Genomic DNA, 25188 nt, shown 5'->3' on the forward strand with positions numbered 1-25188 from the left:
TGTGTGTGTGTGTGTGTGTGTGTGTGTGTGTGTGTGTGTGTGTGTGTGTGTGTGTGTGTGTGTGAGAGAGAGAGAGAGAGAGAGAGAGAGAGAGAGAGAGATCTACACATCCACACTCATCCTGTCAGGATCCCTTTTGCATAATCATGGCTCATCCAAAGAGGCCTTATTTCCAGTCTAAATATTTATTTCTATTTCAAGGCAATTTTTGTAAAATGATAAAGTTAGACTCATGTTAAAACTATCTCAGCAAAATCTTAGGTTTGAAATAAAAATCACAAAACAGAAGGCAGGGAGTTATACATATCACATCCTCCTTTGACAATTATCTTAAAACACATGAAAGAGTCCACCCACCACCCCTGTTAACTATCTCCTTATTGTTGTAAAATGCCATCAGAAAGGTGGATTGTGTGTATCTTTTGGAGGAAAAGAAGATTTCCGTGGAGGGGATTCCCACATCTGAGGCCACCATAAAGTCTTTTGTCTTACATGCATTCACAGATTCACAAAGGTATAATTCGAAAACTAGGCTCTCACTGTGGCATGAACCTCTCTCTTCAGTCTCTTGCCAAGACAAGACAGGTTGAGGGAGTTTAAGGAGAAAATTTTCTGATGATTTCAAACTTTTCCCTCTCTGTGCATCTGTCGATGTCTAATACGATGGGCTCTACAACGGAAGATTTCCCCACATGCTTTGCACTGATAGAGATTTTCTCCTGAATGAATTTGTTCGTCTTCCCCAGGATCTGTGTTCAGACAGAAGCTTTCCCCACCTTCTTTACAATGATGCAATTTCTTCCCTGAATGTGAGTGCTGATGAAGTTTAAAATCTGAGAGCTGCTTGAAATTTTACCACATTCTTTGTATGCATAGCATTTTTCTCTTGAATTTAAAAGCTGAGGAATGACTCAAACATTTTCCACATTATATGCATGCATAGGGTTTTTCTCTTGAATGAATTTTTCGATGTATTATAAGGTTTCCAAATTGGCTGAAACTCCTCCCACATTCTTCACATTTATAGGGTTTCTTTGCTATGAATTTGTTCATGTATTACAAGGTTTGCCTTCTGGCTGAACTTTTTCCCACATTTGTTGCATTCATGGAGTTTCTCTCCTGTATGAGTTTGCTGGTGTTCTTTTAGATCACTGCTCCGGCAGAAACATTTCCCACATTCTTTACAAGAATATGGCTTCTCCCCTGAATGCCGGCGCTGATGTACTTTAAAAGCTGAGGGATCACTGAAAAATTTCCCACATTCTTTACACTTATAGGGTTTCTCTCCAGTATGAATTCGCTGATGTACTTGAAGATCAGAACTCTGGCAGAAACATTTCCCACATTCCTTACACTTATAAGGTTTCTCTCCCGTATGAATTCGTTGGTGTACTTGAAGATCACTGCTCTGGGAGAAACATTTTCCACATTCTTTACAAGCATATGGTTTCTCCCCTGAATGGGAGCGCTGATGTACTTTAAATGCTGAGGAATGACTGAAACATTTCCCACATTCTTTGCATTCATAGGGTTTCTCTCCTGTATGAATTCGCTGATGTACTTGAAGATGTGAATTGCGTTTGAAGGCCTGTCCACATTCAGGACATTTGTATGCTTTCTCTCCTGTGTGTATTCTTTGATGTCTTTCAAGTTCTGAAGTTCTCTTGAAGCTCTTGCCACACTCTGTGCACTTATAGACTTTGTCTTCAGAATGCATTGGTTGAGGTGCTTCAAGGTCAGAGCTAATGCCCTTGTGTTTCTCCCCTGTGTGAAATCTTGTATCTTCTGGGCTCCATCTGAAACTTTCTCCATCCTCGAAACAGTGACACCGATTTATCTCGGCGTGACATGTTGGACATTTCACTGGTCTTTTCTTCAGAGGGATATTTTGTGGATACTCTGAGCTTTGAAGAGCACTGATGCCCCTGTTTCTTGTTTTCCCCATTTTGTCTTCAGAGGCAACACAGCTCGGATATCTGTGAGATGTGTCTCTCCTCTGGTCTTCCCGATTCTGCCTCAGTGATTCATTTCCTTCTGAACAGTTCTCCTTTTCATCCTTCCCTCTTTCTGGCAATGTCTCCTGGAGTCTTACTTCCTTCTCTTTTCCCTCATCTGCTCGAAGGAGAGAATTAATAGTGAATTGAGGATCTAGTGAGTTTAAGGGGGGGAAAGGTGCCAGAGAAGAAAGTTTATTGCATTCATCAACCTGTTTTGCGTTCAGGAAATATTTCTCATATTCCTTTCCTAAAATGTTTAGGTTTAGCTAAAGAAACAAATTCAAAATGATCTTGATAAGCTCAAGAATTGGGCTGAAAACAACAGAACGAACTTTCACAGGGATAAGTGCAAAGGTCTCCCCCTAGGGTAAAAAACCCCACACAAATGAATAGTTAGAAGATGGGGGATACTTGGCTACGTAATATTATGAGTGAGAAGGATTTTAGAATGTTAATAGATCACATGCTGAATATGAACCAAGAGTGCAAGGTGGCTGCAAAAAAAGGCAAATGTTATTTTATTCCGCAAGGATAGTCTCCAAATCCCATGAGGTACCAGTTCTCCTCTATTCAGCACTGGTTAGGCCTCATCTTGAGTTCCAGCTCCAGTTCTGTTCACTGCACTTTAAGAGGGATGCCAAAAATCTGGAGCCAGTTGAGAAGAGAGCAACAAGGGTGATCAGCGGACTGGAAGCCAAGCCCTAGGAGGAAAGGCTCTCTCTCTATATATATACCTTGTAGATTCTGAGGGGCCTCTGAAATGAGTAAAGGAGCTTCATCTGCGTCATCCTCTCTTTGGTTGGCTCCTGCTTGTAGCTGCTTCTGTTCATCCTTAAGAGGAGCCTCTCCTTCCATAGGTGTTGATCAAAGGGCGACCTTCATCTGTCACCTTTAATAACAGAGCAGAAAATTTCTAAAGTAAAAGTTGGGACACCAGCCCTGACCTCAGTTATGAGTTCCTTTGCCTTCGAAGGGAGAATCTAAACCAGCTCTTTATAGATGGAAGTCATAATGCTACCACCTTACCCCATTAAGAAAAAATAAGGATGTGGCATTTGGATTTCCTGCACTCCAGCTCCCCAAATTATCCCAGAATTCCTCCTCTGGAGGAATTTCTGGTAGTCCCAGTCTACAGTTTCAGACACCTTTAATTTCTAGACCACAAGGCCTTGTCTTCAGAGGTCTCCAGTCCCTGCCCCCCCCCAAATCCGAGGGCACTGCACTTTTTGGAAGGCACTGTCTATACCATCAACTCCGCTGGCCAGGATTTCTCTGAGTTGAAGTCCAAGACCATCTGGAGGCCCAAGGTTGGAGACCACTGGTCCATAGAAACAAAAAATCTGTAAGATTACACCTAGGAGGCATTACAACAGGAAATGAATGATGTAAGAAGCCCTGCTAGAGATGAAGAAAATACATGTGTCTCAAGATGAGTGTCTCTGAAACAGAAATCTCAGATTCAGGAATTCTGGGAACTGGAATCAAAATAAAAAAAAATAAAAATCCGAAGGAGTCATCCCTAGAAGAGAACTCTTTCCCTTCAGCCCCACCACAAGTCTGTGGTACATAGGGACAGTCTCCGTCTGGCAATATTGCTCATTGCAAAGTTATCTCCTCTGTTTCACCTTTTGTTCTCTCTCAGAAGCCCCATATTTTCCTCTTACTTACCAAGGTGACGCCCAACTGCCCAGGAAAGCTCACAATCCAGCTACAGAGAAGCAGAAAATATGGGGGTAAGCAATCAACAGAGGACTCACCCAGTGGAAGAATTTCTAGCAGCAAGAAACAGAGCAGAAGCCAGCCCCCATATCTGGCTAAGGTGGTGATGGTGGTCTGGAAGTCTGTGTTTCCTTCTGCTGGTGACTCATTACTAATTGCAACTCTTCTCTTCTCTTCTTCCTTTTATCATGCCCACGTTCCCACCTTGAAATTGAACCACCTGCCATGAATTACCCTAATATTTGCAAGGAAGTCTGGAGTTTGTAGTTCAGAGCAAAAGACAGATTCTTGTATAATGAAAATATATTTTTTAAGGGAAAAAACATTTGAAAAGGGTTTTTTTCCCCTCTGATGTCTTCATTTTCACATTTGTATCACAAACCTTCCTGTTTTTATTCATTCATTTTCTCACCTTCCACATGTTGTCCATGTTTGAGGGGATTTCAAAAATTAAAGAGCACAAACGCACGCAATGGCTTAAATCCTTTGGCTTAGTGTAGTAAGTTGTGCTAGAGTAGGCCCATTGAATCAGTAGGGCTTTGGTGAGTCAATTGCATAAGTTCCATTGATTTGAATGCCCCTAGTGTGGTATTCTAGTTTCTACTTCCTTTGCTAAAACAAGTGGCAACTCAAGTAGACCCATCTGGATCCATTGGCCCTACAGAGGAGTTGACTCTCCCGATCCCCACTTGCTTCAACGAGCCACACTCGTGCAACATAGGATGTTAAGCAAGAGGATTTCAGCCATCCCCTGGAAATTATGATTGACGTTTCAGTCATGGTCACAGTCTCTTTCCCAAGGTAACTAGGCAAATACCATCCGGCATGCTATGCCTTGGCTCAGAGAAGGTTCTCAGCATGTTCTGGGCTCAGTATGTTTAACTCAATCCAGCACTTGTTCTTGTGGTAGTTGTAGTTATTGTACTTGTACTTCATCCTCATGGCAACATGTTGAATTAAGAGACCTTGTGGAGAGCAACGTTCCTGTCGTCGGGGGAGTCGCTGGTAACATCTGCCGTCCCCAGGCACTGGGTGAGAGACAGTGTCTGGGAGTATTTCTGGCCTGCACTCCCCTGCCCTTCAGGACTGGGACCCTGCTGCTGCTGCTGCTGCTGCTGCTTTGGGCAACCCCACCCCTTCCTCAACACCAGCCACCTGGCTGGGAGGGGAGGGAAGCTGTAAAAGCAAGAAGCTGGTGCCAGGGCCCTGTGAGAGCAACGTTCCTGTCGTTGTGGGAGTCGCTGGTAACATCTGCCATCCCCAGGCACTGGGTGAGAGACAGTGCCTGGGAGTATTTCTGGCCTGCACTCCCCTGCCCTTCAGGACTGGGACCCTGCTGCTGCTGCTTTGGGCTACCCCACCCCTTCTTTAACACCAGCCAACTGGCTGGGAGGGGAGAAGGGGCATTAGAAGGGTGTGTGGGTTTGTTCTTGTTTGTTTGTTTTCACTGTTAGTATTACTAATTGCCATCAGGTTGCATAGAGACCCACAGTGGACCTGATGGAACAGGAAGGGGGGAGGGCGTTGGAGGGGGCAGCCATTGAGGTGGTGCTGGGTAGGGGAAGGAATGGCGGTGGGGGTAGAACATGCCTGCGTAGGAGAAGAGAGGTTAGATATCTTACATCTATCCCCTCTTCTAGTCCTACCTCCAACCAAATGGTATCAGGCGATGATATCAGCAAACCCTCGAGCCACACGGTGCTGTTGATGAACGCCAGGTCAGTACAAAACAAAACTGCCCTCATCCATGATGTAATTCTGGATGAGGGTGCTGACCTGGCGTGCATTACTGAAACCTGGGTGGGAGAGGAAGGTGGTGTCCCCCTCTCCCAGCTGTGTCCTCCTGGGTACTCAGTCCAGCACCAGGGTCGCTCAGAGGGTCGGGGAGGGGGAGTTGCTATAGTCTATAGGAGTTCTATCTCCTTGACCAGGCTTCCTATCCCTTTGAGAGGAGGTCTTGAGGGCCTGTATTGTGTGTTGGGCTCACGAGACAGATTAGGGATTCTGTTGGTGTACCGCCCACCCTGCTGCGTACCAACAGTCTCCCTACCTGAGCTGACGGAGGCAGTCTCGGACCTGGTGTTGAGGACTCCCAGGCTGCTGGTGCTGGGGGACCTCAACATCCATGCTGAGGCTGCCTTGACTGGGGCGGCTCAGGACTTCATGGCCGCCATGACAACCATGGGGCTGTCTCAATGTGTCATCGGCCCGACACATGAGAAGGGCCACACCTTGGACCTGGTTTTCACAACAGGACTGGAAGGTGGTGGTTTGGATGTGGAGGGGCTGGTCGTGACTCCATTGTCATGGTCAGACCACTTCCTGGTCAAGTTCAGTCTATTAGCTTCTTCTTCCCTCTGCAAGGGTGGGGGATCGATTAAGATGATCCGCCCCCAGAGACTAATGGATCCGGATGGTTTCCTGAATGCTCTGGGGGAGTATCCGTCTGATATGGTTGGCGCTCCTGTCGAAGCTCAGGTCACCCTATGGAATAGGGAAATGATCTGGGCGGTTGACACGATTGCGCCTAAGCGCCCTCTCCCTGCTCGCCGAGCCCAGACAGCTCCCTGGTATACTTCTGAACTGCGGGCGATGAAGCGAGAGGGGAGACGGCTAGAGCGCTGGGAATCCGATCGAACACGACTTAGAGCCCATTATCAGGCCTATTTCGTGGCAATACGGCTGGCGAAACGGCAATATTTCTCCAGCCGCATTGCTTCCTCAGAATGTCGTCCAGCAGAGCTGTTTCGGGTGGTCCGGGATCTTCTTCAACTGGGAAACCCGGTGGAGGTCCCGGGCGGCTCATCAGCTTGCTGTGATGAGTTTGCTATTCATTTTGAGGAAAAAATCACTCAGATTCGCAGTGGGCTAGACTCCACTGTTACTGCAAAATCGGAAGATGTGTCCAGTGTGCCGTGCTTAGGTCAAACTTTAATGGATGAGTTTCAATTGTTGAGACCCGAGGATGTGGACAGGGTGATTGGATCTGTCCGTTCTACCACCACGCCGCTCGACCCTTGCCCATCTTGGCTAATTGGAAGATCAGCCAGGGGGGTTCGCACTTGGGTCCAGGAGGCCGTGAACGCCTCTCTGAGAGAGGGAGTGGTCCCTACCGCCTTGAAAGAGGCAGTAATTCGACCACTCCTTAAGAAGCCTAACCTGGACCCAAGGCTGGTGGTCAACTACCGACCAGTGGCGAACCTCCCTTATTTGGGCAAGGTGTTGGAGCGGGTTGTGGCCGGGCAACTCCAGGCGCTGCTGGATGAAACAGATTTTCTGGATCCATTTCAATCGGGTTTCAGGCCGGGTTTTGGTACAGAGACAGCCTTGGTCGCCCTGTATGATGACCTTTGCCGGGAGAGAGACAGGGGGAGTGTGACCCTGTTGATACTCCTGGACCTCTCAGCGGCTTTCGACACCATCGACCATGGTGTCCTTCTGGATAGGCTGGCTGGGTTGGGAGTTGGGGGCACTGTTTTATGGTGGTTCCGCTCCTTCCTAGCTGACCGTATCCAGAGGGTGGTGCTGGGGGACAGTTGCTCTGCCCCATGGCATTTATGTCATGGGGTTCCTCAGGGCTCGATACTGTCCCCCATGCTGTTTAACATCTACATGAAACCGCTGGGAGAGGTCATCAGGAGGTTTGGGCTGAGGAGTCAGCAATATGCTGACGACACTCAGCTCTACCTCTTGTTTTCCACCAATCCAGGTGAGGCGGTTTCTGTGCTGAACTCGTGTCTGGACCTGATAATGGACTGGATGAGGGTTAATAAATTGAAACTCAATCCAGACAAGACGGAAGTGCTGTTAGTGGGTGCTTCGCCGGACAGGTTGGAGGGCCACTTCCCTGTCCTGAATGGGGTCACACTCCCCCTAAGGGACAGGGTCCGCAGCCTGGGGGTGCTCCTGGACCCCAGTCTAACTTTGGAAGCTCAGGTGGACTCGGTGGCCAGGGGTGCCTTCCTTCAGCTGCGGAAATTATACCAGCTACGGCCCTACCTGGACGAGTGGAGTCTCATGACAGTTACACATGCACTGGTAACATCTCGTATTGATTATTGCAATGCGCTCTACGTGGGGCTGCCTTTGAAGACGGTCCGGCGACTGCAACTGGTTCAGAATCGAGCTGCGCGGCTGGTGAGTGGTGGGGCCGCCAGAGAGCACATCAAGCCGATTCTGTATAATTTACACTGGTTACCAGTTGCTGTCCGGGCCCAATTCAAAGTGCTTGTTTTGACATATAAAGCCCTAAACGGCTTGGGCCCTGGATACTTGAAGGACCGCCTCCTTCCATATGAGCCTACCCGGCTGTTGAGATCTAGCCAGGGGGCCCTTTTGAGAGAGCCATCCCTCAAGGAGGTAAGAGGGATGGCTTGTAGACAAAGGGCCTTCTCGGCAGCGGCCCCCAGACTATGGAACGCCCTCCCAACTGAAATTCGCCTGGCGCCGACACTGATGATATTTCGGCGCCAGGTCAAAACCTTCCTGTTCCAGAAGGCTTTTAATTGAAATAACATTAACTGTGGGTCTTAATGATGGCAATTTTAATTGTATTTTTAATTGTATTTTAATTGTATTTTAATTGTATTTTAATCATTTTATTTTATTGCATTGAATTTTAATTGTTGTAAGCCACCCAGAGACCTTTGGGTAGAGTGGGCGGCATATAAATTAAATAAATAAAAATAATAATAATAATAATAAATATGTTCACTCCCACTTGCGGCAGCACCTGCTGCTTCAGATCATCCTCTCGCTCAACTTCATGGTAGGGCAATGGTACGACCATGTTGAGATGAGCAAAGTCTGAATACAGGCCTTTTCTAGGCTGTTGGTTCTTCCTCCCCCCCTTTCTATTTCAGGGGCGGCCATTCACCTTTTCTGCCTGATGCAGCTGTGAAGGGCCCATCTGCACTGACCATGGGTTTCACTCCCCTTGTGCTGCTGCGAAAAGATACCCTTTCACCTGCGGTTCACGTGATGCTGGGCTAAAACTAGTTTTACTCTGCCTGAAAGAAAATCAGAGTGGTGCACAATCCGCTTGTGTGGGCCCAGTACTGCACCGATTAACGGTGATCCCTGCACTTTCTGAGAACATCGATTGTAATGCTTTCATTGTGTGACTTTGAGGAAGGAATTAAAGACATGGCTCTTTGGGGAGACTTTTCACACTGGCCCCAGCTGACCTCTTTCCCCCACTTGTTTTCTTTCCCTTCCTCTTCTTCCCTCCCCTCTTTTCCTCCATCCAGTTATTAATTGGTTTCATCTGTTTTTTTTGGGGGGGGGGTTGGGTTATTGCTATTGACTTTAATATCTCTATTTTTATTTTTATTTTCTAATTTATGATTTGTAACCTGCCCAGAGTAGTGCTGTGATACTAATTGAATGATTGATTGAATGAATGAATGAATGAAACCAGAAGAAAGATCATCTGTACCCCAAGGCTAATCTGTCAGCAAAACTCAGGTGTTCGCTTCCACTTGGCTGTGTCACCATCTCTGCCGTGCTTCCTCTGGATCCCGAAAGAGCCATTTAACCCATGAGTCCCAGAAGGTGGGCTACACCCGCTCCCCGCTCCCGGGGGGGGGGGCTTCTTCAGTTATTGATGGAGAGTGGATTCTCTGACCGAAGAAAGTCTGGAAATGGTCCCTGCTTCTGGGTCACCACGTGGAGGAGCAAAGTGCGGCGGTGGGGGGGGGGAAATGAGGATGGTGTATCCTTTAGCGCTGCTTCTGAATCCAATCCCTCTCCAGGTTGATCCCTTAATTCCCCTCCCCAGCCAGCTCAGGTGCTGCTGCTTTGAGCTGCTTTGGAAGAAAGGGGCTTTCACTCACTTGGTGGCCCTCCTGTTTCTTTCCTGCAAAGACAAGGAGAAAGTCAGAGCCCCACCCCCCGAAAATAATGCAGTTTTGAAGAAGCAAGTGGGCTGGGCTGAGCTGGTGTTCAAGGGGTTTGAACTGGGGACATATTTCACCTGCCGAGAGGGCTAGTGGGATCCTGGCTTCCAATCCCCAAATGGCAGGAGGTCTCCTTTTATTTCGGCTTCAGAGGTGCAAGGGGTGAGGTGCTACCCACCACACAAAAGGTTCAATGGGGGGGGGGGAAAGACACACCACTCCCCCTGGAAGACCTCACTCACAAGTCTTCTTACTCATGGCTCAGTGGATCCAAAGTCTTGATTTTGAGCCCACTAAGAGAGAGAAACATTTACGCCCGGCACAAGTTCCCCCCAAAGGCCTTCAAAGCAAGAAAATGTGATCAGGATCTGGGCCAAATCTAGACCTGGAGGGGCTAGGTGAGAAGACACCCTCCCTGACCAGCTCCTTCCAGTTCCTGAAGTCTGGCCTAGGGACACGGCCTGACCATCGCTGATTCCACCCCTTGGCGGACAAGTCTACAGTTGTTCTGGTTTTTCCAGGTCTGAGGGTGGAGCTGATGGCCTCCTGGTGACCCCCTGGTCCATCTTCAGAACATTGTTTTCAAAGGAGGAAAGGATCTAAGCAGAACCCATAAATTATGTTCAAGGCCCTCCATATGATTAAGCCTATTCCAAACATGCATTATTCTAAAATACGGACCCTGGAACTAACACGTTGCTGGTTTGTTTGCTTGCTTCTCATATTAAGGGTCTCCTCATAACTGGAAGCCTTCAAGTGCAGCTTATTTAGCTTCCGTGGGAAAGCTTTTTTTTCAGCCTGGCTGGAGATAACTTTTAGGGGAAGAGGTGATAAGATCCTGGTCACTGTTGTTTCTTGTGGCTTCCAGATGCCATTGCTAGAAAAGTCCCACAGACATCTGGAATTATTTTCATACCCAGACCCTGATAAAGTTGCAACTCCTGGTGTTCTTCCCTAAGAACAAAGGCAGAGAATGTCAAGTGATCCGGCCATATTCTTGGTACAACACGCCTCCACCTGAGGGGGACTGGGCTCGGCACCCATGCTGTGGCACCATTTGCGTGGTGAGGAGCGCACCCCTTCCGAAACCCACCGATGCGGAGAGGTTTGGCCCAGCACCCCTTTAAGTTCAGTTGATTTGGGAAGAGAGTTTGTGTTGGACAGTTATGGCACGTTTCCAGAGTTATGTCTATTTGGCCCAATTATGAACGGTATTGAACAACATGTAATCAATAAAGATGAAGTGGTTAAAGTAAAGAAGACGTCTCCTGTAATATATCCCATGAAAAATGAGGAGTTGTCATAATTTGAAACTGATCCTGATCACAGTGATGTAGGATTTTGTGGTGTGACGTCCACTTCCTGGGACGTCCTCCTGCTATATTTTTATTGGCCTGACTTTACTAAAACTTTCTCAGAGGTCTTAAGATGAGTAGTGTAACTTTCAGTGAGAAATCTCTTTGGAGAAGCGGCTGGTGCTAATTTTCCCCCCTCTATTGCACAAGAGTGGCATGAATTCCTGCACAATAAAAACAACAACAACAGGTAGCGATGTCTTCTTTACCTTTATTAAGTGTCATGGCTGAGTTACAGTGACTTGAACAGGGGTTTCCAGGTATGTGAAGTATTGAAAGAGGAATTTTACTGGTGCGTTTGCCCCTCAGACGCACACTGGCCCAGGAAAAATTCGAACCCAGGTCTCCAGAGACAGTGACGCTTCCTGGAACTGGCAAGATATAAGGGGAAGCGAAGACGGGAGGATTTCCCCGCTGGAGGGCTTACAAGACACGCATCAGGCAATGGGGCATTCATTTGCACAACAGATTTCTCCCGTGGGAGAGTGACAGGTGGCCCAACACCCCTCCCAGGCAGACCCAGGGCTGAGTTCAGATCCTGCTTTCTGATCCGTCCTCAGAGAGACTCACCTCCAGCCAGCAGGAGGGCCGCTGTCCCGAGAAGCCACAGGGGCACAGGAAGATCATAGATCCAGTCAGGAAAGTGGCGACCTGCCTCCAACCCCCCCCCCCACATTGTTCCCCCACTCGTGGGAAAGGCCACCCAGCATGCAGAGGAGCCGATGGCTGATGTGATTGGATGGGGAAACACCCTCCAGCCAATAAGGAAAAAGGACCACAGGTGCACCTGCCTCTCTGATGCAATTGGTCGCTGGGGAGACCTAAGGGAGATCTTTTTTCCTTCCTCGGTTATCTCAGTTTTCTTCTGTGAAACAGACACCCCTGAAGTTTTAGCGTAATGAATGTAGAAAAAGCTTCATTTTATACATGGAAAAATACAGTAACTTTTGGAAGTGAATTGCCTCAGATGAGAAACCACCAGAAACATTAACTCTCGTGCAATGTCACCTACCTCAGTCTTTTTTTAGAGGTGGGCACGAAGTGCTCTGTCATGCTTCGTCTGTGTGGCAGCAAAGCTGCCTTTCCCCCACCCCCTCACTGACACTTCCACACACCAGCTGACACATGCTGCTCCGTGCCTCCTCATCACATGATTCTCCTGTCTAGGCAGGCGCCGAGGTTTCCCTGCCCCACCTCCTTTGGCAGCTGACCACTCAACAGCCATGCAGGGAGAATCTCCATCCCACCTCCTCATCTGAGTGGTCAGCTGTAGGTGGAGGTGGGGCAGGGAAGTCTGGACTCCTCTCTAGATTGGAGATTCACGTGATGAGGAGGCACACAGCAGCTGTGCTGCCACATGGACTAATTGGGCCAAAGTATAACGAAGCACCTTGTGCCCAGCTCTAGTGCTTTTATTTATTTATTTATTTATTTATTTATTTATTTATTTATTTATTTATTTATTTATTTATTTATTTATTTATTTATACCCCGCCTATCAAGTCAATGTGACCACTCTAGGCGGCTTACAGCACACACTATAAAACAATTAAACATATAACATATCATATAACATAATTTACATAAATAAAAAAATACAAATTTTCCCAAAGATGGCAAGAAACAGGGTATATTATAGCAGAAAAGGAAAAAGAATAATTAGGAATTAGCTGGAAAGGGGGAAGGCCTGCCTGAACATCCATTTTTTCAGTTGTTTCTTAAAAATACCCAGTGAGGGAGCTGCGCGAATCTCAGGAGGTAAGTTGTTCCAGAGGCGAGAAGCCACCGCCGAGAAGGCCTGGTTTCTTGTTTTTTCCTTCCAGGCCTCCCTTGGCGTCAGGCTCCTCAGCCTCACCTCCTGATTTGCACGGGTGACACGGGTAGAACTGGGTGGGAGTAAGCATTCCGCCAAGTATCGAGGCCCTAAACCGTTTAAACGTAAGCATCAAGACTTTGAAGTCAACGCGGAACCGAATGGGCAGCCAATGCAGCACAGCCAGAATAGGAGAGATGTGATGGTGTCTTCTGACTCCACTTAGGAGTCTGGCTCCTGCATTCTGCACCACTTGGAGTTTCCGCATCAGCCTCAAAGGTAGCCCCATGTAGAGCGCGTTACAGTGCTCTAATCTTGAGATTACGAGCGCATGGACCAAGGTGGTGAGCACCCCCACATCAAGATAGGGTCGCAGCCAGGCTATCCGCCAAAGATGAAAAAAGGCAGTGTGGACCACCGACGCGACCTGAGTCTCCATGGAGAGCGCCGGGTCCAGATGGATCCCCAGACTGTGGACCCCACTCTTTGCGGCAAGGGTCACCTCCCCAAATGAGAGGGAGTTGCCCAAGCCGCCAACAGTGGGGGCACCCACCCTCAAGACCTCCATCTTGTCCGGGTTCAGCCTCAGCCCATTCTCCTGCATCCACTCCAGTACAGTCCCCAGGCAGCGCTGAAGGGACAGGATGGCATCACCTGCAGTTGGTGAAAAGAAGATGTAGAGCTGGGTGTCATCCGCGTACTGATGACACAATGCCCCACATCCCCGATGACCCCACCCAGCGGCCTCATGAAAATATTAAACAGCATTGGGGAGATAATCGACCCCTGTGGAACCCCAAAATTGAGACTCCACGGGGCCAAGACACTCTCCCCAAGCTGTACTCTCTGGGGACGGTCCTCCAAGAAGGAACGGAGCCAGGCAAGCGCCAGGCCACCAATTCCCAGCTCGGAGAGCCTCCCCAAGAGAATACCGTGGTCGACGGTATCAAAGGCCGCTGAGATGTCAAGGAGGACTAACAGAGATGGTTTTCCTCTATCAGCCTCCCTCAACAGGTCATCACACAGGGCGACCAATGCCGTTTCTGTATTGTGGCGCGGCCCGAAGCCCGACTGGAATGGATCCAGGGCATCCGTTTCCTCCAGGAGCGCCTGAAGCTGGTCAGCCACCACCCTCTCCACCACTTTGCTCATGAAAGAAACATTGGCGACGGGCTTGTAATTGCCAATTTCATCCGCCGCCAAACTAGGTTTCTTTCTTATGGGCCTAATGAGTGTTTCCTTGAGGACAGAGGGAAACCTGCCCTCAAGGAAAGACCCATTTATTATTACAGTGGCCCATTCTGTTGTTATCGGCCTGGCTGCTTTGATTAGCCAGGCCGGGCAAGGGTCAAGGGAGGAAGTGGTGGCTCAATAGCAGTCAAGAACCTTGGCCACAGAATCAGGCGTGACAGGCTGAAAGGTGTCGAAAGTTACCGGGCAAGACGGAGCGCTGGACATATCCGCTCGATTCATTGTGTTCAAAAAAAGGAGAGAGGTCCCGGCGGATGGCCTCCAATTTAGATTTTAAAAACGCTGCAAACTGGTCAGGTGAGAAACTAGGGGGAGGCCTATCACCAGGACCAGTTCCAGATAGGTTGCGCACTATACAGAATAACTCCGCCTGCTGATTGGACACTTTGCTTATGCAATTAGCGAAGTAAGTTCAACAGGCAGCCTTTACCTTAGACAGGTAAAGGTTAGTTGCGACCCTGACAGCTATCCAATTATAATCTGTCGGGTCCTTCCTCCACCTACGCTCTAGCCTTCTCCTATGTCACTTCAGAGCTCGGAGCTCCTGGTTAAACCAGGGCACCGGGCAGATTCTGGGATGGAGAGGGCGTTTAGGCGCGATCATGTCTACGGTCCTGGTGGCAGCCATGGTCCAGCTGTCAACCAGAGCATCAACAGGAGCGCTAGCCAGGTCAGCCGTAACCCCTCTCATGGCATCCTGGAATCCAACCGGATCCAGTAGCCTTCAAGGGCAGACCATAGAAATAGGTCCCTGCTCCCTGCGAGGGGGGAGAGCCACGGAGACGTTACATTTTACCAGATGGTGATCTGACCATGACAAGGGGAGTGACACAAGGTTGGTCACCACCAGACCACACTTGCTCCAATTGGTGGAAAAGACCAGGTCCAACATATGGCCACCCACGTGGGTGGGGCCGTTGACATGTTGGGACATGTTCATGGAAGCCATGGTTTCCAGGAACTCAAGAGCTGGCCCAGTAACCTCTGCCCCTGTGTGCACGTTGAAATCACCCAAGACCAAAAGCCTTGGGAATCCCAACAATGCTGCAGAGACAAAGTCGGCCAGCTACGGAAGGGAAGTCGCTGGATTACAGGGAGCACGGTAACACAGCAAAATCCCAATTCCATCCCTGGGCCAATCGACATGTGGAGTGCCTCTAAACCTGGCTTTACCACAGAGGAGCGCATACTAAACTGTAAGCTGGATTTATAAACAATGGCTACTCCCCCCCGCCACTCCAGTATACCCTGGTGCTGGACGGCATGAGAGCCAGGGGAGGACCCCCCTCCCCGCCTATCCACGTCTCGGTTATGCATACCAGGTTAAGGCTTTTGCCAAAACATCCACATTACTCTCTGATGTTTTGATCAACTGATAGCTGAGAAATATATAATGTATAATAATGTATACATTACTGAAACAGCAATGCCTATTTTGGCTCAGGCATGTCGTGAGAATGGCTGATGGTCGGATTCCAAAAGATCTCCTGTATGGAGAATCAGTGCAGGGAAAGCGCCCCAGAAGGAGACCACAACTGCGATACTAGGAGATCTGCAAACGGGATCCAAAGGCCTTAGGAATGGAACTCAACAGATGGGAAACCTTGACTTCTGAGCGTTCAGCCTGGGGGTAGGCGGTGCAGCATGGCCTCTCCCAATTTGAAGAGACACTTTTTCAGCAGACTGAGGCAAAGAGGCAGTCCCGAAACCAGCAAAATCAGGGAGCTGGACAGGGGACAGATTGTATTTGTCTTCAGTGAGGAAGGGATTGTCACTCTTGAATTAGCCTTCTCAGCCACACTAGACACTATTCAGAGCACGTTACCATAATCTCTTGAGACTGAAGGGTGCCTAAACACCAGCTGAGGAATGAAGGCTCCATCTCAGATGGGATAACTCTCCATAGAGACTGAAAAAGGGGCTAGAAGGGGCTAAGCTCTGTGGTACCTACAAGGCATTAGTCATCTGTTAGCTTCCTGACAGGTACCCTGTCTAGAGTACAACACACACAGAGATTGTGTGTTCCTTCAAAAACTAAGCCCTGACACTGACCTCCTCCATCGTAATGGAGACACATCATGCTTTTCAACATTAAGGTGTTGTTCAGGAACAAGACTTCCATATTTTTTGGACTACAACCCCAGTTCATAAGTGATGGAGTTGAAAGAATGTGGGGATAGGTCTCGGGAGACCAGATACTGTATTCCTCCTTGGCTATGAAAAGTCACTGAGAGACAGAGAGAGACTGGTATCTGGTTTCACACTAGAATCAACCCTTGCACGAACACATGTCAACTGTAACGGACTACCACAGACTCAAACAACCAAAGGGTGTTATAAAGTTTCATAGTGCTCCGAGGTCCTTTTTTCAGTGTGATTTTATTAATTATGCTTGTAATTTTTTCGCTATTGTTCAACAGTGTGTTTTGGTAATGTTGACACCACTCCTCAAATATCTCATACACTTGAACATCCTTTTAGGGTTGCCATAACTTACAGAAACTTTTTCACGATCTTTCGTGCAAAATGATCCACACTCCTCCTGTCAGGATCCATTTTGCATAATCATGACTCATCCAAAGAGGCCTTTTTCCAGTCTAAATATTTATTTCAATTTCAAGGCAATTTTTGTAAAATGATAAAGTTAGACTCATGTTAAAACTCTCTAAGCAAATATTTTGAAATATTTTTTAAAAAATCACAAAACAGAAGGCATGGAGTTACACATATCACATCCTTCTTTAGAATGATGCAATTTCTCCCTTGAATGTGAGTGTTGATGAAGTTTAAAATCTGAGCTGCATGAAATTTTATCACACTCTCTACATATATAGTTTTTCTCTTGAGTAAATTGGTTGATGTACTATGACGTTTGAGTATTTGGTCAATCTCTTCCTACATTCTTTGAACTGAACAGGTTTCTCTCCTTTATGATGTTTTCTTAAGGTTGACCCGACTGTGAAGCTTTTCCCACATTCTTCATACTGATAAGGGTTTCTCTCTCATATAACTTTGTGGATGTACACGGTTTGCCTTCTGGCTGAACTTTTCGCCACATTCACTGCACTGAGGGGGTTTCTCTCCCATATGAATTTGCTGGTGTACTTGAATTATCACTGCTCTGGCAGAAACATTTCCCACATTCTTTACAAAAATATGGTTTCCCCCTTGAATGCTGATGTACTTTAACAGCTGAGTAATGACTCAAACATTTTCCACATTATTTGCATGCATAGGGTTTTTCTCCTGAATAAATTTGTCGAGGTATTATAAGGTTTCTGATTTGGCTGAAACTCCTCCCACATTCTTCATATTTATAGGGTTTCTCTCCTGTATGAATTTGCTAATGTACTACAAAGTTTGCCTTCTTACTCAACTTTTCCCACCTTCATTGCACTGATGGGGTTTCTCTCCCATATGAATTCGCTGGTGTACTTGAAGATGGCTTCTCCGGCAGAAACATTTCCCACATTCTGCACAAGTATATGGCTTCTCCTCTAAATGGAAGCGCTGATGTACTCTAAAAGTTGAGGAATGACTGAAACATTTCCCACATTCTTTACACTTATAGGGTTTCTCTCCTGTATGAATTCGCTGGTGTACTTTAAGATCACTGCTCTGGAAGAAACATTTCCCACATTCTGCACAAGAATATGGCTTCTCCCCTGAATGACGGCGCTGATGTACTCTAAAAGTTGAGAAACAACTGAAATATTTTCCACATTCTTTACACTTATAGGGTTTCTCTCCTGTATGAATTCTCTGGTGTCCTTGAAGATCACTGCTCTGGAAGAAACATTTCCCACATTCTGCACAAGAATATGGCTTCTCCCCTGCATGACGGCGCTGATGTACTTTAAATGCTGAGGAATGACTGAAACATTTCCCACATTCTTTGCATTCATAGGGTTTCTCTCCTGTATGAATTCGCTGGTGTACTTGAAGATGTGAATTGCGTCTGAAGGCCTGTCCACATTCTTGACATTTGTATGCTTTCTCTCCTGTGTGTATTCTTTGATGTCTTTCAAGTTCTGAAATTCTCTTGAAGCTCATGCCACACTCTATGCACTTATAGACTTTCTCTTCAGAATGCATTGGTTGAGGTGTTTCAAGGTCAGAGCTAATGCCCTTGTGTTTCTCCCCTGTGTGAAATCTTGTATCTTCTGGGCTCCATCTGAAACTTTCTCCATCCTCGAAACAGTGACACCGATTTATCTCGGCGTTACATGTTGGACATTTCACTGATCTTTTCTTCAGAGGGATGTTTTGTGGATACTCTGAGCTTTGAAGAGCACTGATGCCCCTGTTTCTTGCTTTCCCCATTTTGTCTTCAGAGGCAACACCGCTCGGATATCTGCAAGATCTGCCTCTCCTCTGGTCTTCCCGATTCTGCCTCAGTGATTCAATTCCAACCCAACAGTTCTCCTTTTCATCCTCCCCTCTTTCTGGCAATGTCCCCTGGAGTCTTACTTCCTTCTCTTTTCCCTCATCTGCTCGAAGGAGAGAATTAATAGTGAATTGAGGATCTAGTGAGTTTAAGGGGGGGAAAGGTGCCAGAGAAGAAAGTTTATTGCATTCATCAACCTGCTTCATATTCAAGAAATCTTTCTCATATTCCTTTCCTAAATTTTTTAGGTTTAGCTAAAGACACAAGAGGTTCAGTGGCTATCAAGTGAATGGGAACACCCTGGAACACAGTAATAAAATTCAAAAAGATCTTGATAAGCTCAAGCATTGGGCTGAAAACAACAAAATGAACTTTCTCAGGGATAAGTGCAGAGTTCTCCACCTAGGGTAAATAAACCCCAGAAATGAACAGTTACAACATGGGGGATACTTGGCTCATAATATTATGAGTGAGAAGGATTTTGGAATTGTTGTAGATCACAGGCTGAGTATGAACCGAGAGCGCGAGCTGGCTGTAAAAAAAGGCAAACACTATTTTATCCCTCAAGTATAGTCTCCAAATCCCATGAGGTACTAGTTCTCCTCTATTCAGCACTGGTTAGGCCACATCTTGAGTTCCGGCTCCAGTTCTGGACACTGAACTTTAAGAGGGATGCCAACAACCTGGAGCCAGTTGGGAAGAGAGCAACAAGGGTGATCAGGGGATATATACCTTGTAAATCCTCAAGTGCCTCTAAAAGGAGAAGAAAACGATCATCTGCATCATTATCTTTTTGGTTGGCTCCTGCTTGTAGCTGCTTCTGTTCATCCTTAAGAGGAGCCTCTCCTTCCATGGGTGTCGATCAAAGGTCGACCTTCATCTGTCACCTTTAACAACAGAGCAGAAGCTTTTTAGAGTAACAGTCGGGACAACAGCCCTAACCTCAGTCATGAGTTCCATTGCCTTGGAAGGGAGAATCTAATTCAGTTCTTTATAGACGGAAGTCATAATGCTTACCCCATTAAGAAAAATAAGGATGAGGCATTTGGAATTCCTGCACTCCAACTCCCCAAATTATCCCAGAATTCCTCCTCTGGAGGAATTTTTGGTAGTCCCAGTCTACAATTTCAGACACCTTCAATTTCTAGACCTCAAGGCTTAGTCTTCAGAGGCTGTACTATAGGTCTCTAGTTCCTGCCCCCCCCAATCCAAGGACACCGTAGTTTTTGGATGGCACTGTCTATCTCATCACATCTGCTGGCCAGGATTTCTGGGAGCTGAAATGCAAGAACATCTGGAGGCCCAAGGTTGGAGACCACTGGTCTCTAGAAACAAAAGAGCTGCAAGATTGCACCCAGGAGGCATTGCAACAGGAAATGAATGATGTAAGAAGCCAGGCTAGAGGTGAAGAAAACACAGGCGTCTGAAGGTGTGTGTCTCTGAAACAGAAATCTCAGATTCAGGAATTCTGGGGACTGGCATTCAAAAAAATCCAAAGGAGATATCCCTAGGAGAGAACTCTCTCCAGCCCCACCACAAGGATGTGATATATAGAGACCATCTCCCTCTGGCAATATTTGCCCATTGCAAAGTTATCTCCTCTCTTTCACCTTTACTTTTCTCTCAGAAGCCCCATATTTTCCTCTTACTTACCAAGGTGATACCCAACTGCCCAGGAAAGCTCACAATCCAGCTACAGAGAAGCAGAAAATTTGGGGGAAAGGAATCAAAGGAGGACTCACCCAGTGGGAGAATTTCTAGCAGCCAGAAACAGAGCAAAAGCCAGCACCCACATCTGGCTAAGGTGGTGATGGTGGTCTGGAAGTCAGTATTTCCTTCTGCTGGTGACTCATTACTAATTGTAACTCTTCTCTTCTCTTTTTCCTTTTATCATGCCCACATTCCCACCTTGAAATTGAACCACCTGCTAAAAATTTCCCTAGGATTTGCAAGGAAATCTGGAGTTTGTAGTTCAGAGCAAAAGAGAGATTCAAGTACAGTATAAAGAAAAACTTTTTTCTAAGGGAAAATTTTTTTTTTCTTTAATGTCTTCATTTTCATATTTTTATCACTAACCTTCCTGTTTTTATTCATTCATTTTCTCAGCTTCCACATGTTGTCGATGTTTGAGGGGATTTCAAAAATTAAAGAGCACAAATGCACTCAATGGCTTAAATCCTTTGGCTTAGTGTAATAAGTTGTGCCAGAGTAGGCCCATTGAATCAGTAGGGTTTTGGTGAGTCAACTGCATAAGTTCCTTTGATTCAAGTGGTCCTACTCTAGTACTCTAGTTGTTGCTTCCTTTGGTAAAACAAGTAGCAACTCAAGTAGATCCATCTGAATCCATTGGCCCTACAGAGGAGTTGACTCTCCAGATCCCCACTTCCTTCGACGAGCCATAATAATGCAACATATGATGTGAAGCAACAGGATTTCAGCCATCCACTGGTAATAACGATTGACATTTCAGTTCTGGTCACAGTCTGTTTCCCAAGATAACTAGGCATGCTAGTTGCTACCAACTCTCGTCAGCGAGACAGAGGATAAAGGGATGGGAGAACCCTCGCCAACCTGAGATGAAGCATCACTGGAGTCGGAACTACATAGAGGAGATGGCAGAGCAGAGGAGTTGAGGGGGATGAAAACAAAGGAAGATAGGTCAGAAAAGGCAGGAAGGGACAGAGAAAAAGGAGGGGAGATTGAATCAGGGAGAGGAGAAGGGAGAAGAGAGGAGGGAGAGTTGCATCTCAGTTGGGAGTGACCCTTGGACCCAGAAATGGGAGAGGCTGAGAATACCTAAGGAGGAAGCTGATTATAGGCGGAGGATGGTGATTCCAACACAGCTCTCTTATTGGGGAGAAGCTGAAGCAAGAGAGTGGAGAAGGAAGTTAAGAGGGGAGAAAGAGCGGGTAGAGAGAGAAAGGAAAGAGAGGATCGAATGGAGAGCCAGGGAGATGTAGAGACTAGCTGAGAGGGAACAGATTGGGAAAAGGATTGGAGCAGGAGAGAGCTGCCCAGTGGGATGATTTCAATGTGGACGAGACCGTGCCCCTCCTTTATGCTCCATCATGGACGACCCTGAAGGGATGGACACCCCCTGAGTTACTGGGATATTGGAATAACAGTTATAGTAACTCTTTTGCATTTGATGGTTGGAAACCCCTTCCGGACCCCTTGGGAGAAGGAGAGAAAGCACGCTAACCCGTTCAGGACACTTATTTATTACTTTGATGTACAAATAAATGTTCCACAGCTTTCACTGCAGCCTGTGTTGCCTGAAGTTATTGTGTAACAACCAGACCCTACTGCCTCACAGTGAACTAGATACCCTTGATCTTTATTTAATCCCCCAGGAACATACTAGAATTTATGTATGTAGTCTACACCTGTTATCTTCAGCTCCAGCCTCCATTTTCCTCCCCCTGCTCTGCCCTCTTCATTATTGAAGAGCCACATGTCACATCTGTGCTCCTTCTCAACCTCGCCCGTCTTCAGGAGAGTCTCCTTCCCATAGTCCAGGTACTTCTGCAGCCACTTGATCCAGTCTTCCTCCAGGAAGTTCTTCCGGCCCTTGGTCCAGACTCGGTCGGCCTCCTATCATCTCTTGGTCACCTGGGCTTTGGAATCAGTGGCCGTCCAAGTGAGAGTCTCCTTGTCTCCAGGCTGAGGAAATCCTTCCTGTCAGAGCCTAACTGGGAGTGCCCCCCTTGCTCCCCTCATTGCCGAGTTCAAGCTGTACATCCATTGCCAGACCTGGAGCCCTGGGAGATGGACAGAAAGACACTAGCACTGTGTGATTCCACAACGCAAACCAGAACTGTCACACCTTTATTCAGCAGAATGAGAGGGCCTCAAAAGGCACCCAGCCGTGTGAGACGCCTATTTCAGTGGGTGAGGAGAACGGGAGTTCTAATCCAACACATACAGAAGGGGGCCAAGTTGCAGAAAGCCAGCCATGTTGTATAGGAGAAGTAGAAAGCACACACATAGTATTCGAAAAACACATTTCTGTTTTTATTTTTAATGGCTGTTTCTGGCCTTGTCAGGTAGTGGGCACAAGAACACCCAAAGCCCACTGAGATTCCCTTTTGTTTTATTTTACAGTGGTGCCTTGTATTATTATTATTATTATTATTATTATTATTATTATTATTATTATTATTATTATTATTATTATTATTATTATTATTATTATTATTATTATTATTATTATTATTATTATTATTATTATTATTATTATTATTATTATTATTATTATTCAGCCACAGCCCATTCTCCTGCATCCATTGCAGTATAGCCTCCAGGCAGCACTGGAGGGACAGGACAGCATCACCAGCAGTTGGTACGAAGGAGATGTAGAGCTGGGTGTCATCAGCGTACTGATGACACGATGCTCCACAGCCCCTGATGACCCCACCCAACGGCCTCATATAGATTTTGAACAGCATTGGGGAGATAGCCGACCCCTGTGGAACCCCACATTTGAGGCTCCACGGGGCCGAAACACTCTCCTCAAGCTGCACTCTCTGGGGACGGTCCTACAAGAAGGAGCGGAACCAGGCCAAAGCCAGGCCTCCAATACCTAACTCGGAGAGCCTCCCCAGGAGGATACCGTGGTCGACGGTATCGAAGGCCACCGAGATGTCGAGGAGGACCAACAGAGACGTCTTACCTCTGTCGGCCTCCCTCAACAAGTCATCGTACAGGGCAGCCAATGCTGTCTCTGTACCATGGCGCGGCCTGAAGCCTGACTGAAACGGATCCAGGGTGTCTGTTTCCTCCAGGTGTGCCTGAAGCTGGTCAGCCACCACCCTCTCAACCACCTTGCTCATGAAAGAAACGTTGGCGACGGGCCTGTAATTGCCAATTTCGTCCAAAGAGAAACTAGGTTTCTTTCTTATGGGCCTAATGAGTGTCTCCTTAAGGGCACAAGGAAATCTGCCCTCAAGGAGAGACCCATTTATTATTGCGGTGGCCCACTCTGTTGTTATCGGCCTGGCTGCTTTGATTAGCCAGGCCGGGCAAGGGTCCAAGGAGGAGGGGGTGGCTCGACAGCGACCAAGCACCCTGTCCACAGAGTCAGGCATGACAGGCTGAAAGGTATCAAAAGTTACCGGACAAGACAGAGCGCTGGACATCTCTGCTCGACTCACTATAGTCACTGTATTTTATTTCCTTCTGTTGAAGCAGATGTTTTGCCAACTCAGCAAACAACTCTCTGGGTCACTCCTGGAGAATAGAAAAAGAAGAGGAACAGCTCTGTTCATCCAGGGGGGAAAAACAGATGTAAAATTCAGGGGGAAAAGCAAAGCATACTGCTTATATACCGCTCCCTAGCACTTCAAGCACTCTCTGAGCGGTTTACAAGTTAGTTAAGCAGGCTACACATTGCCCCCCCCCCCAGCGAGCTGGGTACTCATTTTACCGACCTCAGAAGGAGAGAAGGCTGAGTTAACCTTGAGCAGGCAACCTGGGATTGAACTCCAGGTCGTGAGCACAGTTTTGGCTGCAGTACAGCAGTTTAACCACTGCGCCATGAGGTACTTTATGATACTATCACTCTTTGGGGATTCTGGGGTTTGTAGTCAGGCATCCACTTTTGCCTGCCCTCCAGATGCACAATCTTCTCCTCCACTCACCCCAGCTGTGGTTAAAGCGGCTCCACAGGGTCACCCAGAAGTAAAACTCCCAGCTCCGGGAGAACTGGGTCTGCCAGTCCCAATACTGGGGGTCCTCTTGTTCCACTTTCCGGATCCAGGACGCATGGGGGGCAGATCCTTCCTGGTGTCGCTGTCATAGCAGACAAATGGCTGATCAACCAATTAGGCCACGATGGCGAAATGAGCCAGCCATTGGCCAGTCTCCGAAACTCTGGTGAAAAAAATATAGTGCAAGGTATGGTGGGCATGGGAGGTAAAGGAACCTGCAAAGAAAAGGGGGTACCCCCCTTAGGGGAAGATGCGCCAGTTGGGGCTCCTGACCCCATAAAGGCCAACTCCCGGCAACAAAAGGCAAGTGGCGGGGCTACAAGAAGCCCACGCAGAACATTTTGCCGGTCTTACTGCAGTGAGACATCAAAGTGACAGGAGAAACGTAAATGCCATACAAAATAAGGCCTAAGAAGTACTCAACGCCTGCAGCCAAAATTGTTTCCTTCTGGAGCGTGGGGTTAATATGCTTGGGCCACCCCCCCCCAACAACAGCAAGGGGCACTTTGGGGATCCGGGAAGCCGCACATGGCCTACCATTTTATTAGGGAAACTCTGATGTTGGGCTCTGGCTGTTCTGAAAGAGCGGCAGAAAAGTAGTCCCCCAGGTAGTTATCGTCATTCCAAGGCCAAGGGGATATTTAAAGGAAGAATTGTGTCTTTGTGGTTTTAATATTGCTCTTATTATGAGTCTAAAGACTCCCAAGATTAATACATGAAGGGTCCACAGGACAAATTCCTTAATTTCTGCCTGTCTCTAACACATTAATCAATCAGCCAGAGATAGAGAGATCCAATAGATAAGCATTTATTTTTCAGCTGAAAGCCAGCAAATCGTCGCAAACTTCACACGCAGAAAACATGCAGAGAAGAAGTGCGCCCCTTTATTACAGAATACAGTGGTGCCCCGCATAGCGACGTTAATCTGTTCCGGATTAATCGTCGCTATCCGGAAACATCGCAATGCAGGTGGGAAAACCCCATAGAAATGCATTAAACTTTGTTTAATGCATTCCTGTTGGGCGAAAACTCACCGCTATGCGAAGATCCTCCATAGCACT

General features: G+C 47.2%; 2 protein-coding genes across 3 annotated transcripts in view; both read right to left on the reverse strand.

Moving 5' to 3' along the window:
* LOC144583036 (uncharacterized) overlaps positions 1 to 25188 on the reverse strand; it is a 33119-nt gene continuing 7931 nt past the window's right edge. The window contains exons 2-3 of the mRNA XM_078387898.1: positions 2732 to 2886; positions 1 to 2112 (exon numbers count right to left, since the gene is read on the reverse strand). Coding sequence (XP_078244024.1) covers positions 1022 to 2112; positions 2732 to 2852 — 1212 coding nt within the window. The 5' untranslated portion in view covers positions 2853 to 2886 and the 3' untranslated portion in view covers positions 1 to 1021. The remainder of the gene's footprint in view (positions 2113 to 2731; positions 2887 to 25188) is intronic.
* The window catches only part of LOC144587382 (uncharacterized), a 58183-nt gene continuing 49614 nt past the window's right edge, over positions 16620 to 25188 (reverse strand). The window contains exons 1-3 of one of the 2 annotated variants that reach the window (XM_078387894.1): positions 20162 to 20292; positions 19152 to 19306; positions 16620 to 18522 (exon numbers count right to left, since the gene is read on the reverse strand). In XM_078387894.1, coding sequence (XP_078244020.1) covers positions 17405 to 18522; positions 19152 to 19272 — 1239 coding nt within the window. In that variant the 5' untranslated portion in view covers positions 19273 to 19306; positions 20162 to 20292 and the 3' untranslated portion in view covers positions 16620 to 17404. Of the gene's footprint in view, positions 18523 to 19151; positions 19307 to 20161; positions 20293 to 25188 lie in introns of those variants that run through there. The other variant, XM_078387893.1, reaches the window with a different exon arrangement.

Source organism: Pogona vitticeps, chromosome 2 (assembly GCF_051106095.1).
Source record: "Pogona vitticeps strain Pit_001003342236 chromosome 2, PviZW2.1, whole genome shotgun sequence".
NCBI classification, from domain to species: Eukaryota; Metazoa; Chordata; class Lepidosauria; order Squamata; family Agamidae; genus Pogona; species Pogona vitticeps.